At 37.6% G+C, this 24,442-nt stretch overlaps 1 protein-coding gene and 2 pseudogenes across 4 annotated transcripts in view; 2 read left to right on the top strand and 1 right to left on the bottom strand.

Annotated features, from left to right (window-relative positions):
- Window positions 1-24,442, top strand: part of AP3S1 (adaptor related protein complex 3 subunit sigma 1) — an 81,683-nt gene that overhangs the window by 31,664 nt on the left and 25,577 nt on the right. For 2 of the 4 annotated variants that reach the window (XM_066382066.1, XM_066382068.1), the window contains exon 4: window positions 24,022-24,093. The exons of the other annotated variants lie outside the window; for them this stretch is intronic. In XM_066382066.1, the coding sequence (XP_066238163.1) occupies window positions 24,022-24,093 (72 nt within the window). The remainder of the gene's footprint in view (window positions 1-24,021; window positions 24,094-24,442) is intronic. 4 annotated transcript variants of the gene reach the window in all.
- On the bottom strand, window positions 58-23,359 carry LOC136403342 (UPF0711 protein C18orf21 homolog; annotated as a pseudogene).
- On the top strand, window positions 9,946-10,092 carry LOC136404531 (U2 spliceosomal RNA; annotated as a pseudogene).

Raw genomic sequence — 24,442 nt, forward strand, 5'->3', positions numbered from 1 at the left:
GACTAACTTTAGTTTCAGAAGTCGCGTTAAACATTTCTTATTTTTATAGTCCATCCTTTACAAAAAAGAAGGGAAATTTCTGAAGCCCACTTTTGAATTTTTTTGGGATTCACTCTAAGCAATATTTTTAGTTGAGAGAAGTGTTTGTTTTGTTACTTATTTATTTATTTACTTATTGTGACAGATAGGGACAGACAGGAAGGGAGAGAGATGAGAAGCATCAATTCTTCATTGAGGCTCCTTAGTTGTTCATTGATTTCTTTCTCATATGTGTCTTGACCTGGGGCTACAGCAGACCGAGTGACCCCTTGCTCAAGCCAGCTACCTTGGGTTCAAGCTGGTGAGCCTTGCTCAAACCAGAGGGGCCCACGCTCAAGCTGGTGACCTCAGGGTTTCGAACCTGGGTCCTATGCGTCCCAGTCTGACACTCTATCCATTGCGCCATTGCCTGGTCAGGCTGTGTATATTTTTTGAGGAATAATGACTATTGATTGTCCAGATGTAGGTGTTCTGAAAATCAGTGCTGGGCACATGTCTTTGGAGCCAGACATACTTTTATTTAGGTTTACAGAACTTAGAGTCTTTCTGGTATCTTCATACTAAGTTTATTCACAGGATGGTAGGATTGCTCTTCAATGTTGATAGCTTCTACTTTTACCATGATATTTAACTGTTTTGTTTCTTATTTTACAAGTAATCAACAATACACTTTCTGAATCTTTGTACTTTTCCACATTTTTTGCTTCTTTAAAATGGAGTGTATAATTTCTTCTCATCTAAGAAGTTTCTATATTTTTAGTGTCAGTTTGAGCTTGGGTTTGAGATGCACTCAAGAATTGTACAGAACAAGTGAAAACAGTATGGATATGTTTCTTCCAAAACACTTGAAGCATAGGAGATAGTGGGTCTGGCCCTGGCGTTTATCTTGAAGTTTCCTCACCACAGCCTCAAGCTACTGTTTCTGCCTCATTCCCACCACTGTCCCCATGCCGTTAAGACCCAGTGTCAAAACGAGACTCTGGAAGCTTCAGAGCTTATTTAGAATTGATTTTCTTGCTTTGTCTAGCCTCTAGTTTTTAGGAAGGCAAGTTTAAAACATAAATGTGGAAGATTATAAACCAAGAGTTTAGATCAAAACCTCTAGGTTTTGCATATTCTTTAAAGAATGGATCAAGAAAATGTAACAAACTTCAACATATAATTACTAAATATATGCTTAATTTTTGGTATCTTGAATATTAAAAATGACTAAATCCTCATGGAAGCATATATTTATGCACCGATTTCATGTTTCTAAGATATGCATATTGTCCCAGATTTGACTATCTTGTATATAATTTGAGATAAAGCATTGTTAGTAAATTTTTTGTTACCAAATTGAATAATCAGCTTCTGGTTTATTTTTTCCTTTTTTTTCTCTATAAGTTGGAAAAAAGTTGATCCTTTTTGTTTCTGATGTGTACTATTTTAGTGTGATAATGACTGCCATATAAGCAAATTTCAGAGTTGATAGCTAGTTTATTTTAGAGTCCTTTCTGTTGTAGGATATCTTCATTGGGAATGTTAAAATATTTACAAAGTGAGAATAGAAGTTCATTAAATGTTCATGTTGGTTGTTTGAGTTATTTATAAGCAGTCATTGTGTCCTCAATTAATTTATGCCAAACTGATAACGGAGGCATAAAAGTTCACCAGATAATTCCAAATTCTGATATTGTTTTCTGTACCACATGTAGCAATTACATCACCATTAGTCTTTTTCACTTGTAGTTTAGTAATAATTGATAATTAACAGCTAAATGTTTCTTTTGATATAGAAATATATTTTGGCCATGTTGTTAGAATATACATATAAACTAGAGTTCCATATATAGCATTTGTCATAACTATGGTATTGTAAAGTACCCAATCCACAATTCCGCAGGTTTTCTAGAGGCACGTAGTCCAAATAAGTTTTTGAAAAGTTTTATTAAAGGAGGAAATTTATTAAATATGCCAGCCGCATATAGCTTACATGGGGTCAGTCCCAAATCGTGTGTCTCATTAATATTCTAGGGGATGGTTATATACCGTTAATTATACATGGGTGGGGAAATAACCTGACATTACAGTGTAAGCCTATACCTTTTGTTTTCTCCTATACAGGTTTGGGGAAAGGATGAAGGGAGGGGGATGGGACACAATTTCATTAGCAAGTTTATAACAATTGTTTATAGGATTCATAAAAAATGCTTCTACATTAAAACTTACAAGGCAACATAATGGTAAAAATGTCACTTTACATACTAAAAGACAATTCCTATAATTTTCTAGTGTTCATTTGCTATTTCTTTGTCTAGAGATACATACATTAACTACATGCTTTCAGGAGGGGAGAGGTAGTTTCCATGGGGACAAATGCCTGTAAATGGTCCATTAGTATAAGAAAAGGTTTAATGTAGTCTTTTCTCTCCCTACACCTGGCTAGCTATTCACCCATTCCCCCATAGGTATGGGGAAAGGTCAGAGAATCCAAGTCTCCTTCCTCTTCTGCATTTACAACACAATGTCATAGACCATCTTTGTTTTATGCTAATCATACAAGTACAGAGATCATTTACAAAATCTCTCTGTATGCCTAGCCCAAATTAATAAAATGTTCTTTAAGCTTCCTAAAATAATACTAATTCCGTAGCCTTTTGTACCTTACAACAATGGTACTGAGTATTAGACTAACTTTTGTGAAATTATTGTATTAATGACTACTAATGCTAAATTAGTTTGAGATTGAGTATATCATTTAATCTTTATAAACTTCGTTTTTCACCTGAAAAGTATGCCTGTTTCAATATGCTGCCTACCCTCATGAGCTTGTTTGAAAGATCAGTGAATAAAAGCAAGCTAATAGCAGTTAAAATCATTCAGGCTCCCGTTTATATTGGCTGTATAACTTTGGACAAGTTATTTAAAACCTCTTTGACTCTAATTTTTTCATCTGTAAAATAGGGGTAATAATAATACCCACTCTTAAGATAGGAGTGGTTATTAAAAAAGATATTGTACAGTGGTACCTTGAGATACGAGCAGACCAACATACAATTTTTTTTAAGATACAAGCTGTGACTTGGTTCATATTTTTGTTTGAGATTTGAGCAAAATTCCAAGATACTAGTCATGATTTGGGAAGCTGTGCTAGTTGGCACATTGGTGCATGGGTCCAGTATCGGCAGCACAACACTAGCATCTCGTTCTTTCTCACGTGTTACCCACAGAATCAAGTTGAATCTCATGCGCTGTACTCGTTTTTGCATTATTTTTTTATTTTTTACTAACTTTTTTTGTGTGCTATCATGGAGCCGAAGAAAGTGAGTGTAAAGGACAGTGGTGAGAAGAAGAAGAAAATGATGTCGATAGAAGTAAAGCAGGAAATAATAGAAAAACATGAGCGTAGTGTACGAGTGATTGAACTGCAAGGCTGTACGACCGCAATACATCTATAATTTATACCATCCATAAACAAAAGGATGCCATCAAAAGTGCAAATCCAGCTAAAGGAACTACAATTCTGTCCCAATTAAGTACAAATATCCATGAAGAAATGGAGAAGCTTCTGCTGGTGTGGGTGAAAGAGAAAGAGCTGACAGGAGATACAGTGATAGAGACTGTAATATGCAAAAAGGCACGTATTATTTACAGCGACTTGTAGAAGAAAAGACCCATCAACCTCAAAAAAGAGGCAGCAGAAGATACATTTAAGGCAAGTCACCGCTGGTCTGAAAATTTCAAGAAGAGATCTGGCATCCACTCGGTGGTGAGGCATGGTGAAGCTGTGAGTGCTGACGTTAAGGCAGCTGAGGGCTACATCGCACGTTTTGCTGCACTTATCGCAAAGGAAGGCTACATCCCCCAACAATTGTTCAATGTGACAAAACAGGATTGTTTTGGAAAAAATGCCCCGGAGGACTTTTCATCACTTCAGAGGAGAAGAAGCTGCCAGGCCGTAAATCCGTGAAGGATGAAGGACCGTCTGACCCTTGCATTGTGTGCAAATGCTAGCGGTGACTGTAAAGTAAAGCCACTGCTAGTGTATTGTTCGGAAAATCCTTAAGCCTTTAAGACTCACAAAATTCTTAAAGAGAAACTGCAGGTTATGTGGCGCGCCAATGCTAGGGCATGGGTTACGCAGCAGGTTTTTATTGAATGGGTCAATCTTGTCTTTGGTCCTGCAGTGAAGAAATATCTTCAAGAAAAAAAAACTTCCGATGAAAGCATTACTAATCCTTGAAAATGCTCCAGCCCTCCCACCTGGTCTTGAAGATGACATTCTTGATGAGTTCAAATTCATGAAAGTTCTCTTCCTCCCGCCCAACATGACTTCAATCTTGCAACCTATGGATCAGCGGGTCATTTCCAACTTTAAAAAGCTTTATACAAAGCACTTTTTCTGCTGCTGCTTTGAGGTAACTGAGAATACAAATCTAACCCTTCAAGAGTTTTGGAAAGATCACTACAACATCGTGATATGTTTACACATTATTGACTTGGCATGGCAAGAGGTTACAAGAAGAACGTTGAACTTGGCATGGAAAAAGTTATGGCCTGATGTTGTTGTAGACAGAGACTTCGAAGGATTCGAACCAGAGACCAAGACCGAGGTAAGAAGCGTTGGAGGAGATTGTGTCCCTCGGAAAGTTGATGGGTCTGAAGGTAGATGAGGGTGACATAAACGAGCTCGTCGAGGAACATGAGGAGGAACTCTCAACTGAGGAGTTGAAAGAGCTACAGATGCTACAATATACAGAGCTTCTGCAAGAGATTAGTAGTGAGGAGGAAGTGATTTCTACAAGTGAAATTAAAGACATGCTGGCAATGTGGGAGAAGCTTTCAAGTTTCATTGAAAAGAAACACCCAGAAAAAGTTTCAACTGGTTGTGCTTCAGCACTTTTTTTTTTTTTTTGTATTTTTCTGAAGTTGGAAATGGGGAGGCAGTCAGACAGACTCCCGCATGCGCCCGACCTGGATCCGCCTGGCATGCCCACCAGGGAGCGATGCTCCGCCCATCTGGGGCATCGCTCTGCTGCAACCAGAGCCATTCTAGCACCTGAGGAAGAGGCCATAGAGCCATCCTCAGTGCTGGGCCAACCTTGCTCCAATGGAGCCGTGGCTGTGGGAGGGGAAGAGAGAGACAGAGAGGAAGGAGAGGGGGAGGGTAGAGACGCAGATGGTCACGTCTCCTGTGTGCGCTGGCCGGGAATCAAACCCAGGACTCCTGCACGCCAGGCCAATGGTCTACCACTGAACCAACTGGCCAGGGCCTGCTTCAGCACTTTTTAATGACACTTGTTTGTTACATTTCTGTAATATTTTAAAAGGCAGGCAAAAGCAAACCTCTTGGGATAGATTTTTATTCAAAAGTCCTGCAAGTGAAAGTGTCGAAAGTGCAGACAAAAAGACAAAACAGGTGATGATTAAATGAAAAATACATAATGTTAAGCTTAGGTTAAGTTTAAAGTTAAGAAAGTGCATTGTTTTACAATTAAGTTTTTGTTGGTTTCATTTTAAGTAAAGAAAGTGCAGTTTTAGTTTTGTTTAAAGAAAATACAGTTTTAGTTTACATTTAGTGTTAAGAAAGTGCAGTTAAGTTTACGTGTCTACAGTACCTGCATCCCTTCCTCCCTCCCTCCCTCTCTCCTCCGCCGTTCACCTCCATTAGCCACACTCGTCTGTCTCCAAGGTAAGAATACAGTACTAAATAACTTTTTTCTTTTATTTCATATATTTTGTTATGCATTAGTAAAGTATACATGTGTGTTTCTTAATTAAAAACATGTCTTTTCATACTTTAGGCTGGTTTGAGGATGTTTCACAGGGCTGGAACAGATTAAATCTATTTCAGTTATTTTAAATGGGAGAAATTTGTTTAATATACAGGTTGACTGACTTACGAGCTTGGTTACAGAACAAATTAAACTCGTATCTCAAGGTACTACCACCGTACATAAAACTTGTGGCTAAATGACATATACTAGTCAGTGGTTTTTAGCTAACATCATTAAAGCATATATTAATTTTTAAATTTATTGATTGATTTTAGAGAGAGGAGAAAGAGAGCAAAAGGGAGGAGGAGCGGGAAGCATCAGCTTGTAGTAGTTGCTTCTCATATGTGCCTTGACTAGGCAAGCCCAGGGTTTTGAACCAGCAACCTCAGCATTCCAGGTTGAAGTTCTATTCACTGCACCACTACAGGCCAGGCAAGCACATATTTATAAGGAAGGGATATAAGATATTATTTATTAGTATACAAACTGAATTGGATAAAGAAGTCTTTTAACCTTTTCACTTTTATAAGAATTTGTTACTCTTTTTAATTCTTTGTATGTGTGATGGCTTAGGATGCACGCATTCTACGTGGTGATAGACTTATGTGATATCAAAAAGATTTAGCCTGACCACGGGATGATGCAGTGGATAGAGTGTCAGACTGGGATGTGGAGGTGGTTGCTTGCTTGAGCAAGGAGTCACTTGTTCTGCTGTAGCCTCTCTCTCAAGGCACATATGAGAAAGCAATTAGTAAACAACTAAGGAGACTAAGGAGCCACAATGAAGAATTGATGTTTCTCATCTCTCTCCCTTCCTGTCTGTCTGCTGTCCCTATCTGTCCCTCTCTGTCTGTCTTTGTCGCAAAAAGAAAAAAAAAGTAGACTTAATTGGGGATACTTGTAAGCCAAAAATACTTAGGTGAAGAAAGATCCTCTAATCTTCCCAGTATTGTATAAGAAATTATGCTACGGGGCCCTGGCCGGCTTGCTCAGTGGTGGAGCATTGACCCGGTGTGTGGAAGTCCTGGGTTCGATTCCCAGCCAGGGAACACCAGAGAAGCGCCCATCTGCTTCTCCACCCTTCCCCCTCTCCTTTCTCTCTATCTCTCTTCCCCTCCCGCAGCCAAGGCTCTATTGGAGCAAAGTTATCCAGGGGCTGAGGATGGCTCCATGGCCTCCGCCTCAGGCGCTAGAATGGCTCTGGTTGCAACAGAGCAATGCCTCAGACAGGCAGAGCAGATCACCCTCTGGTGGGCATACCGGGTGGATCTCAGTCCGGCACATGTGGGACCCTTTCTGCCTCCCCGCTTCTCACTTCAGAAAAATACCAAAAAGAAATTATACTGTGGTAGGTGCTACCTAACATAGTATGGTGTGCCTATGGAGGCCTCATCACATCTCACCCCACATCATTGTTCTCTTATTTTAACTAGGCTTGAAAGCTTCCTTGTCAATGTGGTGACATCCACACTACTTATGCTTTAGGCTGTATAGGTTTAGGTGCCACCAGTTTTTAAAAATCTGGGGAATTTACTGACTAGCACTTAAGGACTGTGGGAGGTTTCAGCTCCCTTATTAGGAGGTTGAGGCAAGGAGAATAAACCCCTGATTCCATGGGAAGATGAGTTTTGGGGCCAGTTCCTCTTGGCAGCCCTGGTCAGTTGGCTTATTTTTCAGGTAATCCAGAGTGAGTGCCCAAGATCAGATTAGGACAATTCTGCTTGCTGCACTATGCTATATTACCAAAGTATTAAAACTTTGTTTTCAGTAAGATTTGTTTCGTAAATAATTGTAGGAAACCAAAGAATATTTCTGTAAATAATTGAATTAGGCAATGCTAAACCATTCAGCATTCCTAAGATTTTCTCCCTATTTTCTTGTTACGATTTCTAATTTCCAGTAATTAGAAATATAAATTTTACTTTTCAGTTATTTATATTGCTACTTCTTCATGATAAATCCTGGTATTAAATTTGGTGATACTATAATTTACATATTTTGTAGACACATCAACAGTCCTCTTAGGGGGCATCATAGTGTCAAATTGGTGTTTGGAGTCAGATGGTAATGGTATGACTGTTGGCTTTGTCATCTAACAGTTATATAACTGAGCAAATTACTAAGCCTTATCTATCCTCAATTTACTTGTCTGTAGGTGCTGATATTTATACCTACCTTGCTAGTATTGTTGTAGGAATTAGAACTAATGTATGTAAAGCTGTCAGCATAGAGCCTAGAATATATTAGACATTTTTATTATTTACTTGAAGAAAGTCTTTTGGAACTCAGGTACTTGGAGCTAGAAACAACTTAAAATTTAATTTCCCCCTTCAAAGTAGGTTTGATAGAGAGGAAACAACTCAGCTTATGGTATTTCTCTTTAAGGTGAATTCTTCATTTTCCAATGTAGAATGGTAGCTTTTCAGAAAGGGATTGGATCTACTGGGCACTCTCCAGTACCCTTTGAGCTTGGTTATTCAAATTTTTTTGGTTCTTTAAAATTAAAAGAAACAACTTTTCATGTTGAAATTATTTCAGATTTACAGAAGAATGGCAGCAAGTATACAATACAAATAATCCTTCCCTATTTTATCTTCACCCAGATTCCCCAAGTTTAACGTCTGCCATATAGCCACAATATAATGTTTAAAATCAGGAAATTAACATTGATACAATACTATTGTCTAATCTGCAGACCCTACAAAATTTGCCAATTGTCCCATTAATGTCATTTTTTTTTTCATTCAGATTTCAATTCAGGTTATATATTGCATTGTTTTTATGTCTCCCACATCTTGACTGCAGTATTTCCTCATTTTTGTCTTTTATTCATATCTTTCATACCTTGATTCTTTGAATAGTACTGGCCAGTTATTTTATAGAATATTCCTCAGTTTGGATTTGTTTGGTTTTTTTAAATAAATAAATCAGGTTATGCATTTTGGGCAAGAATACCATAGAAGCAGTTACTTCCATTTTAATGCGTCATATTAAGAGGTACATGATGTCATTTGTCTTATTATTTGTGAGTTATTCTGATTTCCTTGGTTAGATGGTGCCTCTCAGGTTTACTGTAAACTTCCATTTATACTTCGTGTTTAAAAGTATTTTATAAGGAATAATTATGAGACTATATTAATATCCTTTTTCTAATTCTGTTTTTGGTCATTAATTTTAACTTATTTGATCATTCTTGCCTGAAAGAATTGTTATTATGGTATTTGCCAAGTGTGATTTTTCCATTATGCCTTCTGTATTTATTAGTTGAAATTTTGTAAGAGAAAACTTCCTAAGATTTTTATTTACTTTATTTTTTTTTAAATCAGTGCTCAAAACATCAAGTGTACCATGTTTAATTTTAGCTAGAGTATCTTTCAAGGCCAAATACCATTTTTATTTTATTTATTTATTTATTTATTTATTTATTTATTTATTATTTTTTTACAGAGAGAGAGGGATAGACAGGGACAGACAGGAAAAGAGAGACGAAAAGCATCAATCATTAGTTTTTTGTTGCAACATCTTAATTGTTTATTGATTGCTTTCTCACATGTGCCTTGACTGTGGGCCTTCAGCAGACTGAGTAACCCTTTACTCAAGCCAGCGACCTTGGGCTCAAGCTGGTGAGCTTTTGCTCAAACCAGATGAGCCCTCACTCAAGCTGGCGACCTCAGGGTCTCGAACCTGGGTCTTCCACATCCCATTCCAACACTCTATCCACTGCGCCACCGCTCAGTCAGGCCAAATGTCATTTTTAAAGTCAACTTTTGCTAAGAAGTTTAAACATATATATAGTACTTCTAACAATTTGTCAGTATGTTTTTAAGATGTTCTCACGATTAGCTTCTGTGTAGAGAAAGACATAATCAGAGGTTACTTTCATTTCTAAAATTAATATTTTATATCTTAGCCTTATAAACTCAAAGCCCTTATTCTTCCTTAAATTTCTAAATCCAACACACAAGTTATATTAAATCACTTTAATGGAGGGGCTGCAATGTAATTAAATTTCCTATAGTATAAGCAATTTTGTTTTGCACAACACTGTGTTAATGTGGGTGGTAGAAGTACGGAAAGTTAAAAATTTGCTCTATGCTTTTCTGTATTTTCCAAATTTTCTAAATTCTTTTTACTACATTAAAGTACCATCACTTCTCGGTCTTTTGGCTAAGATCAAGTGTAGTATCTGTTCTTACCAGTTTAAAAATATTTTTTGTTGGAAGGATCTAGTAAATAAGATTGTGGGTTCTGCAGTGAGACTTTCTGGAACTTAATAAGGACTTGACTACAAAATTGTATTCATAGTTAACTTTTTGCTTTAGATTACTCCTGTGAATGGTTGCTACTAAAAATACTGGCCTTACAGGATTACTGTGAAGGGTTAAAATAATCTGTTTAAAGCAGGGGTCCCCAAACTTTTTACACAGGGGGCCAGTTCACTGTTCCTCACACCGTTGGAGGGCAGGACTATATAAAAAAAACTATGAACAAATCCCTATGCACGGAAGACAAGATGGCAGTGGAGTAGGCGGATATACCAATTTCCACCTCCAAGAACCAAAGTGGATTACAAACTAATTTTAAGAACCATCATCTGGAAAAACCAACTTTGGACTAAACTAATAGGACTCTTCAACCAAGGAACACTGAAGAAGGCACACTGAAACTGGTAGGAAAAGCTGAAACAAGGAGAGGGCTGCCTAGCTCCCTGGAGCAAATGGCAGCCGGGAGAGGCTCGCATGGTGGGAAGTGAGTTTAATAGAGAGAGGAGGGTCCTGAGTCCCAGGAACAAAGCCCCAGACTGAAGCCCCAGAGCCTAGAAGAGGCGTATGGACAGTATTTAGCTGGAAACAAGATAGGATACTGTTTGTGAGAAAGAGACTGATTTCTCAGATCCAGGATTCTTCTTAAATGAACCGCGCATAAAACCTCTCTCACAACCACTCACCCAGGGCTCCGGGGGATGGGGAGATAGGAGAGGTCCAGAGTAGCAGGAAAAGAGTGTAATCTAGGATGCACAGGGAGAAACATTTTGAGAGACAGCCACCCTAACCTCTGGGACGAGTCATTCCCCAAATCTGAAGTGAATATTTCCCCTGGAAACAGCAATACCAGCAAAGGGAAGCAGGACACCAGCCAAACAAGCTCTCCTGCAGCACTCAGAGCAGAGTCATTTAGAAGGAGGGAGCTTTTGGGACTACAGTAGTGAGTGTTAGGGTCTGAGCTGCAGCGCACCCACCCACACGGCTGAGGGCTCGCCAGAGGGCAGGCGGTGGTGGGACGCGGAAGCGCGGTTCTGTCGGCAAGGGCGGAACCTGGCTGTCCACCACTGTGGTCCAGGTGTGAGCTCAGTCTTGTCCGACTGGGGAGGAGGGGACACGCAAAAGTATTCAGGCCCAGCTGCGGACAACCTGCAATCCAGCCTGAGGGGGAAGGGCAGAAACCCTGGAAGGGTTGGAGAACTGCCCTTGAGCAAGGGTACAGGAACACAGCCTTGCCCCGCCCGCGGAACCGAGGCTTGTGGCCTGACTTGGGAGCCGGCTTCTCCCGTGGGGGTAGAGCCAAAAGCCCAGAACAGGCGGAGTCCTGCTACTGAGCATGGGCACGCAGTCCTGCCCAGCCTGTGAAGCCAAGGCTTGCAGCCATTCCACGAGCGGGCTCCTCCTGCAAGGGCGAGGCGAAAGCCTGGAATCAGGCAGACCCACAAAGGTGCTCACCCCTGCCCTCAGGGCTGAGCATAACGCCACCCATGGGGGCGGGGCAAAGGCCAAGGCCACCAAGGCTTGTACACCTGAGCCACTCCCGTGAAGGAGAGGTGGAAACCACAGCAACAGCCCCAGTGGGCAGGCACCGGCAACGCCCATATCTGAACGCCCTAGGCAGCAATAGCAAAGGGCGTGGAGGGTCTTCAGACAGACCACACCTAGGGAACACAAGCCACACCCAGTGGACTCCAGTGGCCAAAACCTTCTTTTACAAAGACAAAATGAGAAGGCAGAGAAATGCAACTGAAAGAATCAAGAAATCCCCAGAAAAGGACCTGAATGAGTCAGATATAACCAAATTACCAGATGCAGAGTTTAAAATAACAATTGTTAGGATGCTCAAAGATACTAGAACAACAATAGATGGTCATTACAAACACCTAAATAAAGAGATAGCAAATATAAAAAAGGACATTGAAATAATAAAAAAGAATCAGTCAGAAATGACAAATAAAATATCAGAAATGAAGAACACAATGGAAGGAATTAAAAGTAGGATGGATGAAGCTGAGAATCGAATCAGCAAGTTAGAGGACAAGATAGATAAAGGCATGGAAGCAGAGCAGAAAAAAGAAAAGAGACTTAAAAAGTCTGAGGAAACTCTAAGAGAACTCTGTGACAACATGAAGAGAAATAACATCCTCATCATAGGGGTTCCTGAAGAAGAAGAGAAAGAACAAGGGTTAGAGACTTTGTTTAAACATATTATAGCTGAAAACTTCCCTCAAGGCAAGAAAACATCTCACAAGTTCAAGAAGCACAGAGAACTCCATTAAAGAGAAACCTAAAGAAATCTGCACCACAACACATCATAATTAAAATACCAAAGCTAATTGTTAAAGAGAAAATATTAAAAGTTGCTAGACAAAAAAAGGCTATCACCTACAAGGAGCCTCCATAAGGATAACTTTCAACTTCTCAACAGAAACACTTGAGGCCAGAAGAAAATGGCAAGAAATATTTAAAGTAATGCAGGACAAGAGCCTACAACCAAGACTACTTTATCCAGCAAGGCTATCCTTAAAAATTGAAGGAGAAATAAAAAGCTTTCTAGACAAAAAAAAAAACAACTCAAGGAATTCACTATAACCAAACCAAGGCTGTAAGAAATGCTAAGGGGCCTGTTGTAAACAGATCAAAGGAGAAAAAGAATATAGCAAAAGGGGAATACAGTTTTAAAGAATAAAATGGCAATAAACAGTTACATGTCAATAATAACCTTAAATGTAAATGGATTAAATGATCCGATCAAAAGACATAGGGTAGCTGCGTGGATAAAAATACAGGACCCATACATATGCTGCCTACAAGAGACACACCTGAAAACAAAAGATGAACATAGACTGAAGATAAAAGGATGGAAAAAATATGTAACGCAAATGGAAATGAAAAAAAAGCTGGGGTAGCAAAACATATCAGACAAAATGGATTTTAAAACAAAGACTATAGTAAGAGATAAAGAAGGTCACTACATAATGATAAAGGGAGCAATCCAACAGGAAGATATAACTGTTATAAATATATCTACGCACCTAATATAGGAGCACCTAAATATATAAAGCAGACTTTGATGGATTTAAAGGGAGAGATCAACAGCAATAGTATAATAGTAGGGGGTTTCAATACCCCACTAACATCACTAGATAGATCCTCAAGAAAGAAAATTAACGGCCTGACCTGTGGCGGTGCAATGGATAAAGCGTCAACCTGGAAACACTGAGGTTGCCAGTTCAAAACCCTGGCTTGCCTGGTCAAGGCACATATGGGAGTTGATGCTTCCTGCTCCTCCCTCTTCTTTCTCTCTCCCCCCCTCCTCTCTAAAATGAATAAAGAAAATTAAAAAAAAAAAAAGAAAGAAAATTAACAAAGAAACAGCAGACTTAAAAGGACACACTAGATCAACTGAATTTAATAGATATCTTCAGAACCTTTCACCCTAAAGCACCAGAATATACATTCTTTTCAAGTGCTCATGGTACATTCTCTAGGATAGACCACATGTGAGGGCACAAAAGCAGTCTCAGCAAATTTAAGAAGATTGAAATCATATTGAGCACTTTCTCTGATCACAATGGCATGAAACTAGAAATCAAACACAACAGAAATACTGAAAAATACTCAAACACTTGGAAACTAAACAGTATGTTCTTAAATAACAAATGCGTTAACAATGAGATCAAAGAAAAAATTTAAAAAATTCCTAGAAATGAACGATAACGAGCATACATCACCTCAAAATTTATGGGACACAGCAAAAGCAGTCCTGAGAGAGAAGTTCATAGCATTATAGGCATACCTCAAGAAGCTAGAAAAAGCTCAAATAAACAACTTGACCCTGCATCTAAAGAACTAGAAAAAGAACAGCAAGTAAAGCCCAGAGCTAGTAGAAGGAAGGAAATAATAAAGTCAGAGCAGAAATAAATGACATAGAGGCTAAAGAAACAATACAGAGGATCAATGAAACCAGGAGCCGGTTCTTTGAAAAGGTAAACAAGATCGATGAACCTTTAACCAGGCTCACCAAGAAAAAAAGAGAGAGGACTCAAATAAATAAAATTAGAAATGAGAGTGGAGAAATAACAACTGACATAACAGAAATACAAAATATTAGAAGAAAATACTATTAAGAACTGTATGCCAAAAAACTAGACAACCTAGATGAAATGGACAAATTTCTTGAAACATATAATCTTTCAAAAATTATCTGGAAGAATCAAAAAACCTAAACAGACCAATTACAACAAATTAGATTGAAACAGTTATCAGAAAACTCCCAACAAAGAAAAGTCCTGGGCCTGATGGCTTCAGAAGTGAATTCTACCAAATATTCAAAGAAGAACTAAGTCCTATCCTTCTCAAGCTATTTCAAAAAATTCAAGAGGAAGGAAGACTTCCAAGCTCCTTTTATGAGGCGAGTATAATTCTGATTCCAAAACCAGGCAAAGAGAACACAAAGAAAGAAAACTATAGGCCAATATCCCTGATGAATTTAGATGCTAAAATCCTCAACAAAATAATAGCAAACCAGATCCAGCAATATATGAAAAAAAATCATACACCATGATCAAGTGGGATTTATTCTTGGGAGGCAAGGCTGGTACAATATTCGTAAATCAATCAATGTGATTCACCAGATAAACAAAAGGAAGGAGAAAAACCACATGATAATTTCAATAGATGCAGAAAAAGAATTTGATAAAATCCAGCACCCATTCATGATCAAAACTCTCAGCAATGTGGGAATACAGGGAATATACCTCAACATGATAAAGGCCATCTATGACAAACCCACAGACAACATCATACTCAATGGGAAAAAATGAAAAGCAATCTCCTTAAGATCAGGAACAGGGGAGGGGTGCCCCCTTTCACCACTCTCATTCAACATAGTTCTGGAAGTCTTAACCACAGCAATCAGATAAGAAAAAGAAATAAAAGGCATCCAAATTGGAAAAGAAGTAAAACTATCATTATTTGAAGATGATATGATATTGTATATAGAAAACCCTAAAGTCTCAGTCAAAAAACTACTAGACTTAATAAATGAATTCAGCAAGGTGGCAGGATATAATATTAATACTCAGAAATCAGAGGCATTTTAATACACTAACAGTGAACTGTCAGAAAGAGAAATTAAGGAAGCAATCCTCTTTACCATTGCAACCAAAAAAATAAAGTACCTAGGAATAAATTTAGCCAGGGAGATTAAAGACTTGTACTCAGAAAATTATAAAACATTGATAAAAGAAATCAGGGAAGATACAAACAAGTGGAAGCATATACTGTGCTCATGGTTAGGAAGAATAAACATCATTAAAATGTCTATATTACCCCAAGCAATTTATAAATTTAATGCAATACCAATTAAAATACCAATGACTTATTTCAAAGATATAGAATACATATTCCAAAAATTTATATGGAACCATAAGAGAACACGAATAGCCTCAGAAATCTTGAAAAGGAAGAATAAAGTGGGAGGTATCACACTTCCAGATATTGAGTTATACTATAAGGCCATTGTACTCAAAACAGCCTGGTACTGGCATAAGAACAGGCATATAGATCATTGGAACATAACGGAGAACCCAGAAATAAACCCACAGCTCTATGGTCAACTGATATTTGACAAAGGAGGTAAGAGCATACAATGGAGTAAAGACAGCCTCTTCAACAAATGGTGTTAGGAAAATTGGACAGCTACCTGCAAAAAAATGAAACTAGACCACCAACTTACACCATTCACAAAAATAAACTCAAAATAGATAAAAGACTTAAATGTAAGTCATAAAACCATAAGCATCTTAGAAGAAAGTATAGGCAGTAAGCTCTCTGACATCTCTCGAAGCAATATATTTGCCGATTTATCTCCACGAGCAAGTGAAATAAAAGACAGGATTAACATATGGACTATATCAAACTAAAAAGCTTCTTTACAGCTATAGACAATAAGAACAGAATAAAAGGCAAACTACACAATGGGAGAATATATTTGACAATACGTCTGATAAGGGGTTAATAACCAAAATTTATAAAGAACTTGTAAAACTCAATTCCAGGAAGACAAACAATCCAATCCAAAAATGGGCAAAACAAATGAATAGACACTTCTCCAGAGAGGACATACAGATGGCCAATAGGCATATAAAAAATGCTCAACATCACTACTCATTAGAGAAATGCAAATTAAAACCACAATGAGATATCACCTCACACCAGTCAGAATGGTGCTCATCAACAAAACAACACAGAATAAGTGCTGGCGAGGATGTGGAGAAAAGGGAACCCTCCTGCACTGCTGGTGGGAATGCAGACTAGTGCAGCCACTGTGGAAAACAGTATGGAGATTCCTCAAGAAATTAAAATTCGAACTACCTTTTGACCCAATTATCCCACTTTTAGGAATATACCTCAAGAACACCTTAGCACTGTTTGAAAAGAAGAATGCACCACTGTTTATGGCAGCATTGTTCACAATAGCGAAGATCTGGAAACAGCCCAAGTGTCTGTCAGTGGATATGTGGATTAAAAAGCTTTTGTACATATATACTATGGAATACTACTCAGCCATAAGAAATGATGACATCAGATTATTTACAACAACATGGATGGATCTTGATAATATTATACTGAGCAGAATACGTAAATCAGAAAAAACTAAGGACTGTATGATTCCATACATAGGTGGGCATAAAAATGAGACTCAGAGACATGGGCAAGAGTTTGGGTGTTACAGGGTGGGGAAGAGGAGAGGAAGGGAGTTGGGGGAGGGGAGGGGCACAAAGAAAACCAGTTAGAAGGTGACGGAAAATAATTGGACTTTGAGTGATGGGAATGCAGCATAATCAAATGTTAAAATAACCTAGAGATGTTTTCTCTGAACATATGTACCCTGATTTATCAATGTCACCCCATTAAAATTAATAAAAAAATAAATTAAAAAAATCCCTATGCGCACTGCACATATCTTATCTTAAAGTTAAAAAACAAAACGGGAATAAATACAATATTTAAAATAAAGAACAGGTAAATTTATAATTTTAATTTATTTATTCATTTATTTTTTTACAGAGACAGAGTCAGAGAGAAGGATAGATAGGGACAGACAGGCAGGAATGAAGAGAGTTGAGAAGCATCAATCATCAGTTTTTCGTTGAGACTCCTTAGTTGTTCATTGATTGCTTTCTCATATGTGCCTTGACCACGGGCCTTCAGCAAACCGAGTAACCCCTTGCTTATGCCAGCGTCCTTGGGTCCAAGCTGATGAGCTTTGCTCAAACCAGACGAGCCTCCGCTCAAGCTGACGACCTCGGGGTCTCGCACGTGGCTCTTCTGCATCCCAGTCCAATACTCTATCCACTTTGCCACCGCCTGGTCAGTCAAGAACAAGTAAATTTAAATCAACAAACTGACCAGTATTTCAATGGGAACTATGCTCCTCTCCTTGACCACCAATGAATGAGGTGCCCCTTCCAGAAGTGCGGCAGGGGCCAGATAAATGGCCTTAGGGGGCTGCATGCAGTCTGCGGGCTGTAGTTTTGGGACCCCTGGTTTAAAGCATTTGGAACAATACAATGCTATAATAGTATATATTTAATAAATGCTTTATTATCATCATTAATCTTTTTAAAGAGGTATAAATCACAAAAAGAATCATTGATGTGATCTCTTTCAGAGTCATTAACATGAATAAAGAAGACAGGTAGTCCTTTCTTCAACTTTAATTTCTTTTCTTTTTCTTTTATTTTTTTTTTAGCCAGAGAGAGTGACAGACAGGAAGGGAGAGAGATGAAAAGCATCAAATCGTTGTTGTAACATTTTAGTTGTTCATTAATTGCTTTTTCATATGTGCCTTGATGGGAGGTGGGGGGACTGCAACTGAGCCAGTGACTTTCAGGCTCAAGCCAAAATCCATGGGGTCATGTCTGTGATCCCACACTCAAACTGAATGAGCCCACTCTCAAGCTGGCGACCTCAGGGTTTGAACCTGGGTCCTCAGCATCTCAGGTCGACGCTCTATCCAATGTGCCATCGCCTGGCCAGGCAAGTCTTAATTATAACATTGAAATTGAAAGTCTAATATCTGTAAAGTGCTTGTAGTAAATGCACAATAAATGTCTCTATTTTTACAAAGATTATAATCATTGGCACGTTAGTGTCCAGGTCAAGTTAGTGCAAATCCAGTCCAGACTCCAGTCATATGGTGAGCTGAGTGCTATATACACACTTTAAACACCATACTTTAAAGATTCTGGGCCCTGGCCGGTTGGCTCAGTGGTAGAGCATCGGCCTGGCGTGCGGGGGATCTGGGTTCGATTCCTGGCCAGGGCACATAGGAGAAGCGCCCATTTGCTTCTCCACCCCCCCTTCCTCTCTGTCTCTCTCTTCCCCTCCAGCAAGCCAAGGCTCCATTGGAGCAGGGATGGCCCGGGCGCTGGGGATGGCTCCTTGGCCTCTGCCCCAGGCGCTAGAGTGGCTCTGGTCGCGGCAGAGTGACGCCCCGGAGGGGCAGAGCATCTCCCCCTGGTGGACAGAGCGTCGCCCCTGGTGGGCGTGCCGGGTGGATCCCGGTCAGGCGCATGCGGGAGTCTGTCTGACTGTCTCTCCCCGTTTCCAGCTTCAGAAAAATACAAAAAATAAAAATAAAAAAAAATAAAGATTCTGAATATTATATTCAGTGATATCATTCAGTGGTGTATATTGGAGAGTGTGCCTAGGCTACATTCATAATTTTCTTCAGAGGTATCTGATTTAAGTTCAGTCTGTCTTCCTTAGCTTTATTGGTACTTTTTCTATGGTAGTTTTTGATTCTTGGTTTGAGTGAAACCAATCATGTATCTCTCTAGAACATCTTGCTGCTGACTAAGAAAAAAAATTTTTTAGGTCACTTGTCATATTATTAGTTCTTAAATTTGTACCTTTCCTTTAATAGAAGTCCTCAAACCCAGAAATAAATTGTTGTATGTAGAATCTTCTAAATGATGTTGCTTAGGGATGTTTTGTGGCATCTACTTTTATTTTACTTAACACACATTTTTATTTCTCTATATGTGTATAGTATTATAGTACTGGCTAGTATATATATATGGAGTACTTTTTTTGGTGAAACACTGTTCTAATCTCTTTATAACTTATTTAATCACTAAAAGGACTCTGTGGTGTAGGTGCTGTGATTATGCCCAAATGAAGAAAATGAGACTTAGAGTTAAATAGCTATTTATTTTGGAAAACCAGGTATTATTAAAATGAAGGAAAATTTAAAATACAATTTTTCTCCTACTGGCCTTTGAATTCTTTGAGGTCAAAGATTAATGAATAGCTATTTAATAGCTGTTATATTGAACTTGACTTTAAACTTTATATTGTTTTAAAAATAAAACACAAGAGGGTGCTATTTACTATTTACTAACTTGTTTTATGCTTTTTAAAAATCTTGTTCTCTCTGAAATATAGTACAGTAGTAACTTTATTATTTTACGTTGTTTGGCTAAAACCCGAAGGTCCATTAATTTGTCTTTTCTAATTTTTTACATCATTTTATAGATTATTAGTTTTGTGTTGGCCTTGTTCATGTAACAGATCAACAGTGTGCATATATCTTGGGGGCACTAGATTTCTAATTATATTAAGTAATTTTGCTAAAGCTAAAGAAAAGTAATAGCAAATTTTTTGAAGAGGGTTTTGGTTTTTGTTTAACCAAATTTACATTTGAGTATATCAAATCTTAGGGATTCTTTTCCTAAATTAAGACATGAAATTGTGACATTTTGCTTTAGGGTACTTTATTTTAATGTATTTACATTTTTTATACGTTGTATTCAGGTTTAAATATTGACAACGTTTATTCTTTCTAAGTTAAGATCACAAAGTCTTGACAGCCTCAGATGTAGTTACCTTGGTTTTATATCAGTATTTGTCAGCAGAATTAGAATTCTCTATTTTTACCTTTGTAATCGCATGTTTTGAACATCCAGATGAATAATACTGGCTTCTATTTAATAGATGTGTTTTGGGCACTGTGCTGAGTACTGTATCTAAATCATTGAACTAAATCTTTAAGATAAAAGTAAATGAAAGGAAACTATACAGCGTTTTCACAAAGATAGGCATCTTCTGATGGTTAAAAACGGATGGCTATGATATATGGGCAGTCAAACCACTGGAAATGAAAAAACTAAGCATGAAAAAGTAAACGTATATCAGAAACTTTATTCTGATTAAGTCTAATAATGATTTTAAATTTAGGAGGACCACCCACACCATTCAAAAAATCAGTTTGGTCAGCCTAAACATGAAAAATAAAACAGTAATGCTTTTGTTTTGTTCTGGGAGAATGTCTTGACTTTGCTATAGGCAAAGGCTTCTTAAACTGGACATAACAGAGATTTATTATAAATGAAAAAAGCTGATAAATTGGACTTTATTGAAATTTAAAACTTCTGTTCTAAGAACACTATTAGGAGAATGAAAAGGCAGCAACAGAGTGGGAGAAAATATCTCTAATATGTAAGTATGACAGGTCTGTATCTAGAAAATGTAAAAAATGTTTATATGTCAATAAAAAAATACCAATAGAAAATAAGCAGGTCTTAAACAGACGTTATGAACTAGGATATCTAAATGGCTGATTAATAGGAAATTGTTCTCAATCTCATTAGCTATCAGGGAAATACAAATTAATATCATAAAGACATACTACCACATACCCATAAGAATGGCTAAAATTAAAAGATTGACAATACAAAATTCTGACAAGGATATGGAACTGTGTGAATTCTCATGTATTGCTATGTGGAATGTAATTATAATTGTGTTGAAAATCTATTGGCTGTCTACAAAGCTGAATATGTGCTACTCTGTGACCCAGCAATTCTACTCTAGGTATACATTGAGTATATATATGTACATACATTCACTAAACGACATGTACAAGAATGTTCTCAGCAATACTAAATTATACTGGCCCCATACTGGAAACAACTCAAATTTCTGGCAGTAGTGGAGTGGATAAATACATTGTGGTAAATTATTGCAGTGGTATACTTAATGGGACATGAATGAATGAGCTATTGTATTATGTAATAACATAAATCAGGAGTCAGGAACCTATGGCTTGTGAGCCAGATATAGCTCTTTTGATGGCTGCATCTGGTTCGCAGACAAATCTTTAATAAAAATAAGTAACATTAAAAATATAAAACATCCTCATGTATTACAATCCATTTATTTCCTATCACTCATGTTCATGGTTGCGGGTGGCTGGAGCCAATCACAGCTGTCTTCCGGGACAATACTTAGATTTTTATTGGATAATGCGTAACGTACACGGGTCATTGTATGGCTCTCATGGAATTACATTTTAAAATATGTGGCATTCATGGCTCTCTCAGCCAAAAAGCTTCCCGACCCTTGACTTAAATGAATCTCACAAAATAATGATAAAGAAGCCAATCACAGAGGATTACATACCATTTAAATATAGTTCAGAAACAGGCAAGACATTATAGTGGTAGAAAGCAGGTACCGGTAGCTTGAATGGTAGTAGCGACTGATGGAATATAAGAGGGCTTCTACAAGGGCGAGTAATAGTCAAATACTTGATATGGGTGTTGGTTACACAAGTATGTTTACTTTGTGAAATTTCATCAGGTTATACATTATGACAATTTGTGTATTTTTCTGTTTGTATATTATACCTCAGTAAACATTTACTGAGGGGAATGGAAGTTAAATGGTTTTATTTCCCATAACTTATTTAACTATGGTATGATAAATTGTTACTCAGTTGTTTCCAAGTTAAAAACCCTGTTTGAAAAGTAAATATTTTCCTCTTTATCAATAGGAAACATTTTCTTGTTTGCTCCCATTCTTACTTTCTCTAAGAAGTTAATATTTGTAAGTGCTTTTTCTGTGTTCAAGCAGCATTATCTCATTTAGTCCTTATAACAAGAATCTGTTATAACAAAAAGGAAAATGAATCTGAATTAGTTGGAAACAGAGTGAAGTCATTTCAGGGGCCATGTGACCGAGGCCTTGAGGAGAAATTAATAAAATTGAGAGTTTGGATAGATATGCAATATTTATTTTCTACCTACCACAAAAAATTGAAATAAACTAGAAACTCATTTGAGGCTGCCCTGTGTATGCCCTTTACTTGGTCATTCTAATAACTGTCTTTTTCTCACAAATGAAATTATGAGTAAAACTATATATTCTTGGTTATTACAGACCTCTTATTTCTCTTAGTGACTTTGTTCCAAGTCCAGGGTCAACAACTACAGCCTGCAATCAAATCCAGCCTGCCACCTTATTTTGCAAATAAAGTTTTGTTGGAACAGAGCCATGACTGCTTTTGTGCTTCCTATATGGCCCATAAAGCCTAATTTCCTCACCTGCACTTTGCAGAGTAGTTTTCCTACTTCTGGTCTAAGACAATGTTGATTATAGCCATCTAGTTACTTATCTATATTGTTTCACCTGTCTTATCCATCTTCATTGATGCCAGGAAGGAACCTTGGATTGTAGATCTGTGTAAATTGGCCTGAGGTCAGAGCACTGATAGCAAGAAACCTGCTGTTTAGAGTTTACTCTTTGTCCCATTATATTACCTATGAATAGGGTGACCATACATTTCAGTTTGCTTGGAACAGTCCTGGTTTCCATTTGTTGTTCCAGGCTATTGTTTTATTATGACAAAATTGCTTTTATTATTATAAGCTGCTCTCTTCTACACTTAATACCCCACCCCGCCCCAGTTTGGATGATAAATTGAATGGCTACTCTGTGAAAGCTACCATTGAGAAGGGTAGTGAGAATAGAAATACAAATAGGATAGATATTGACAAATATGCAATGTGAAATTTTAGAGGTTAAGTTTTGATCATTTGTATCAGAGGTCCCCTAGACCATCTGAATGATGTGCTAGGATTCACAGGACTCAGAAATTGTTGTGCTCATCGTGAGGGTTTATAGTGAAAGGATAGAGCAAAATCCTCAAAGGCACATGAGGGGAAGTCTAGAGGAAACCAAGTACAAGCTTCCAGGTGTCCCTTACCCCTGGAGTCACATAAATGTGCTTAATTCCCCCAGAAATGATATATTATGACTTGTGCAAAGTTTTCCCAACCAGGGAAGCTCATCCTAGCCTGGGTGTCCAGAATTTTTATTGGAGGTCCATCCATAGGTATGTAGCACCTATGTGACTAACCTTGATTACTTAAGTTCCAGACCCTCAGAAAAAAATTTGTTTACTATAATCACATTGGTATCATAAATTGTCTGCTCATACTGGTACATTGTGGCCCTAGGCCTCAGTCATATAAAACATACTTATCAGATAGAACTGTCCAAGGGCTCAGTTCCTAGGCACTAGCCAAGGGCTAGTCTGAAAACAGGCCATTTTGGAGAGTGTGTAGGGTTTGAGCTACCCAGGTCTGCTGAGTTAATACTTTCCTGTACAAGGTCATACAAAGTAGTCAAGCCAGAGTCTGAACCCAGTAAGTCTGATTCCAAAGGCAGTGTTCTGTCCATAAGTAATTTTTAGTGATCTTTTATATTGATTTGCTAATTAGAAATTATTGGCTACATAGATGTGGTAGAGACTTGTACTATACCCAGCTCTCCTGATATTATACTTGTAATAAGTTGAGGATAGGGAGCTTGATTTGAATATTTTCAGTGCTTTTGTAAGTAATGGTGCTGAGAATATCTAGTTCTTAGTTATTTTCAACAAAGTTTGTTTTATATATTAATGTATTAAAAGTACTTTGCATGAAGAATAGTCTATAATTACTCCTTTTTCACTTAATATAATTTTTAATTAAACAAGAGATGTTATAATAGATTTATAAAAGTTTTAGTTCACAATTAGGAATTGTCTGCCATGTAGATAAGAGATTTGAATGGACTTACACAGTTCTCAGAAGCTTTTAACATTTTTCTCTTTTCTTTTTCTTTAGGTATTTGTGGAAACATTAGACAAGTGTTTTGAAAATGTCTGTGAATTGGATTTAATTTTCCATGTAGACAAGGTACTACTTCTATATTGTCAAATCTTCTGAGCTTTTAGCTAAGAAAAATGTTAATTTTTATTTGCCAAAGTAAAAATGGATTTAGTGAGTAATACTATTTTTATTTCTTTCTTTGTTAATCAATTTTAAATTATTTTTGGCATAGCTAGGCCCTGTGCCTAGTATAGAAGGTTCAGAACCTGTCCTATGTCATTCATATCTAGAGGAACATATAGTGGCATTAACAAGTAACAGTATGCTGAGTGTTAATGGGAACACAGCTAACCTACATACCTCTGCCCAGGATTGTATGAATGGAGGAATTACGTTTAAACTGGATTTTTAAGGACTGGTAGATATTTTCACAGAC

The sequence above is a fragment of the Saccopteryx leptura genome, chromosome 4 (genome assembly GCF_036850995.1).
Source record: "Saccopteryx leptura isolate mSacLep1 chromosome 4, mSacLep1_pri_phased_curated, whole genome shotgun sequence".
Classification (NCBI taxonomy): Eukaryota; Metazoa; Chordata; class Mammalia; order Chiroptera; family Emballonuridae; genus Saccopteryx; species Saccopteryx leptura.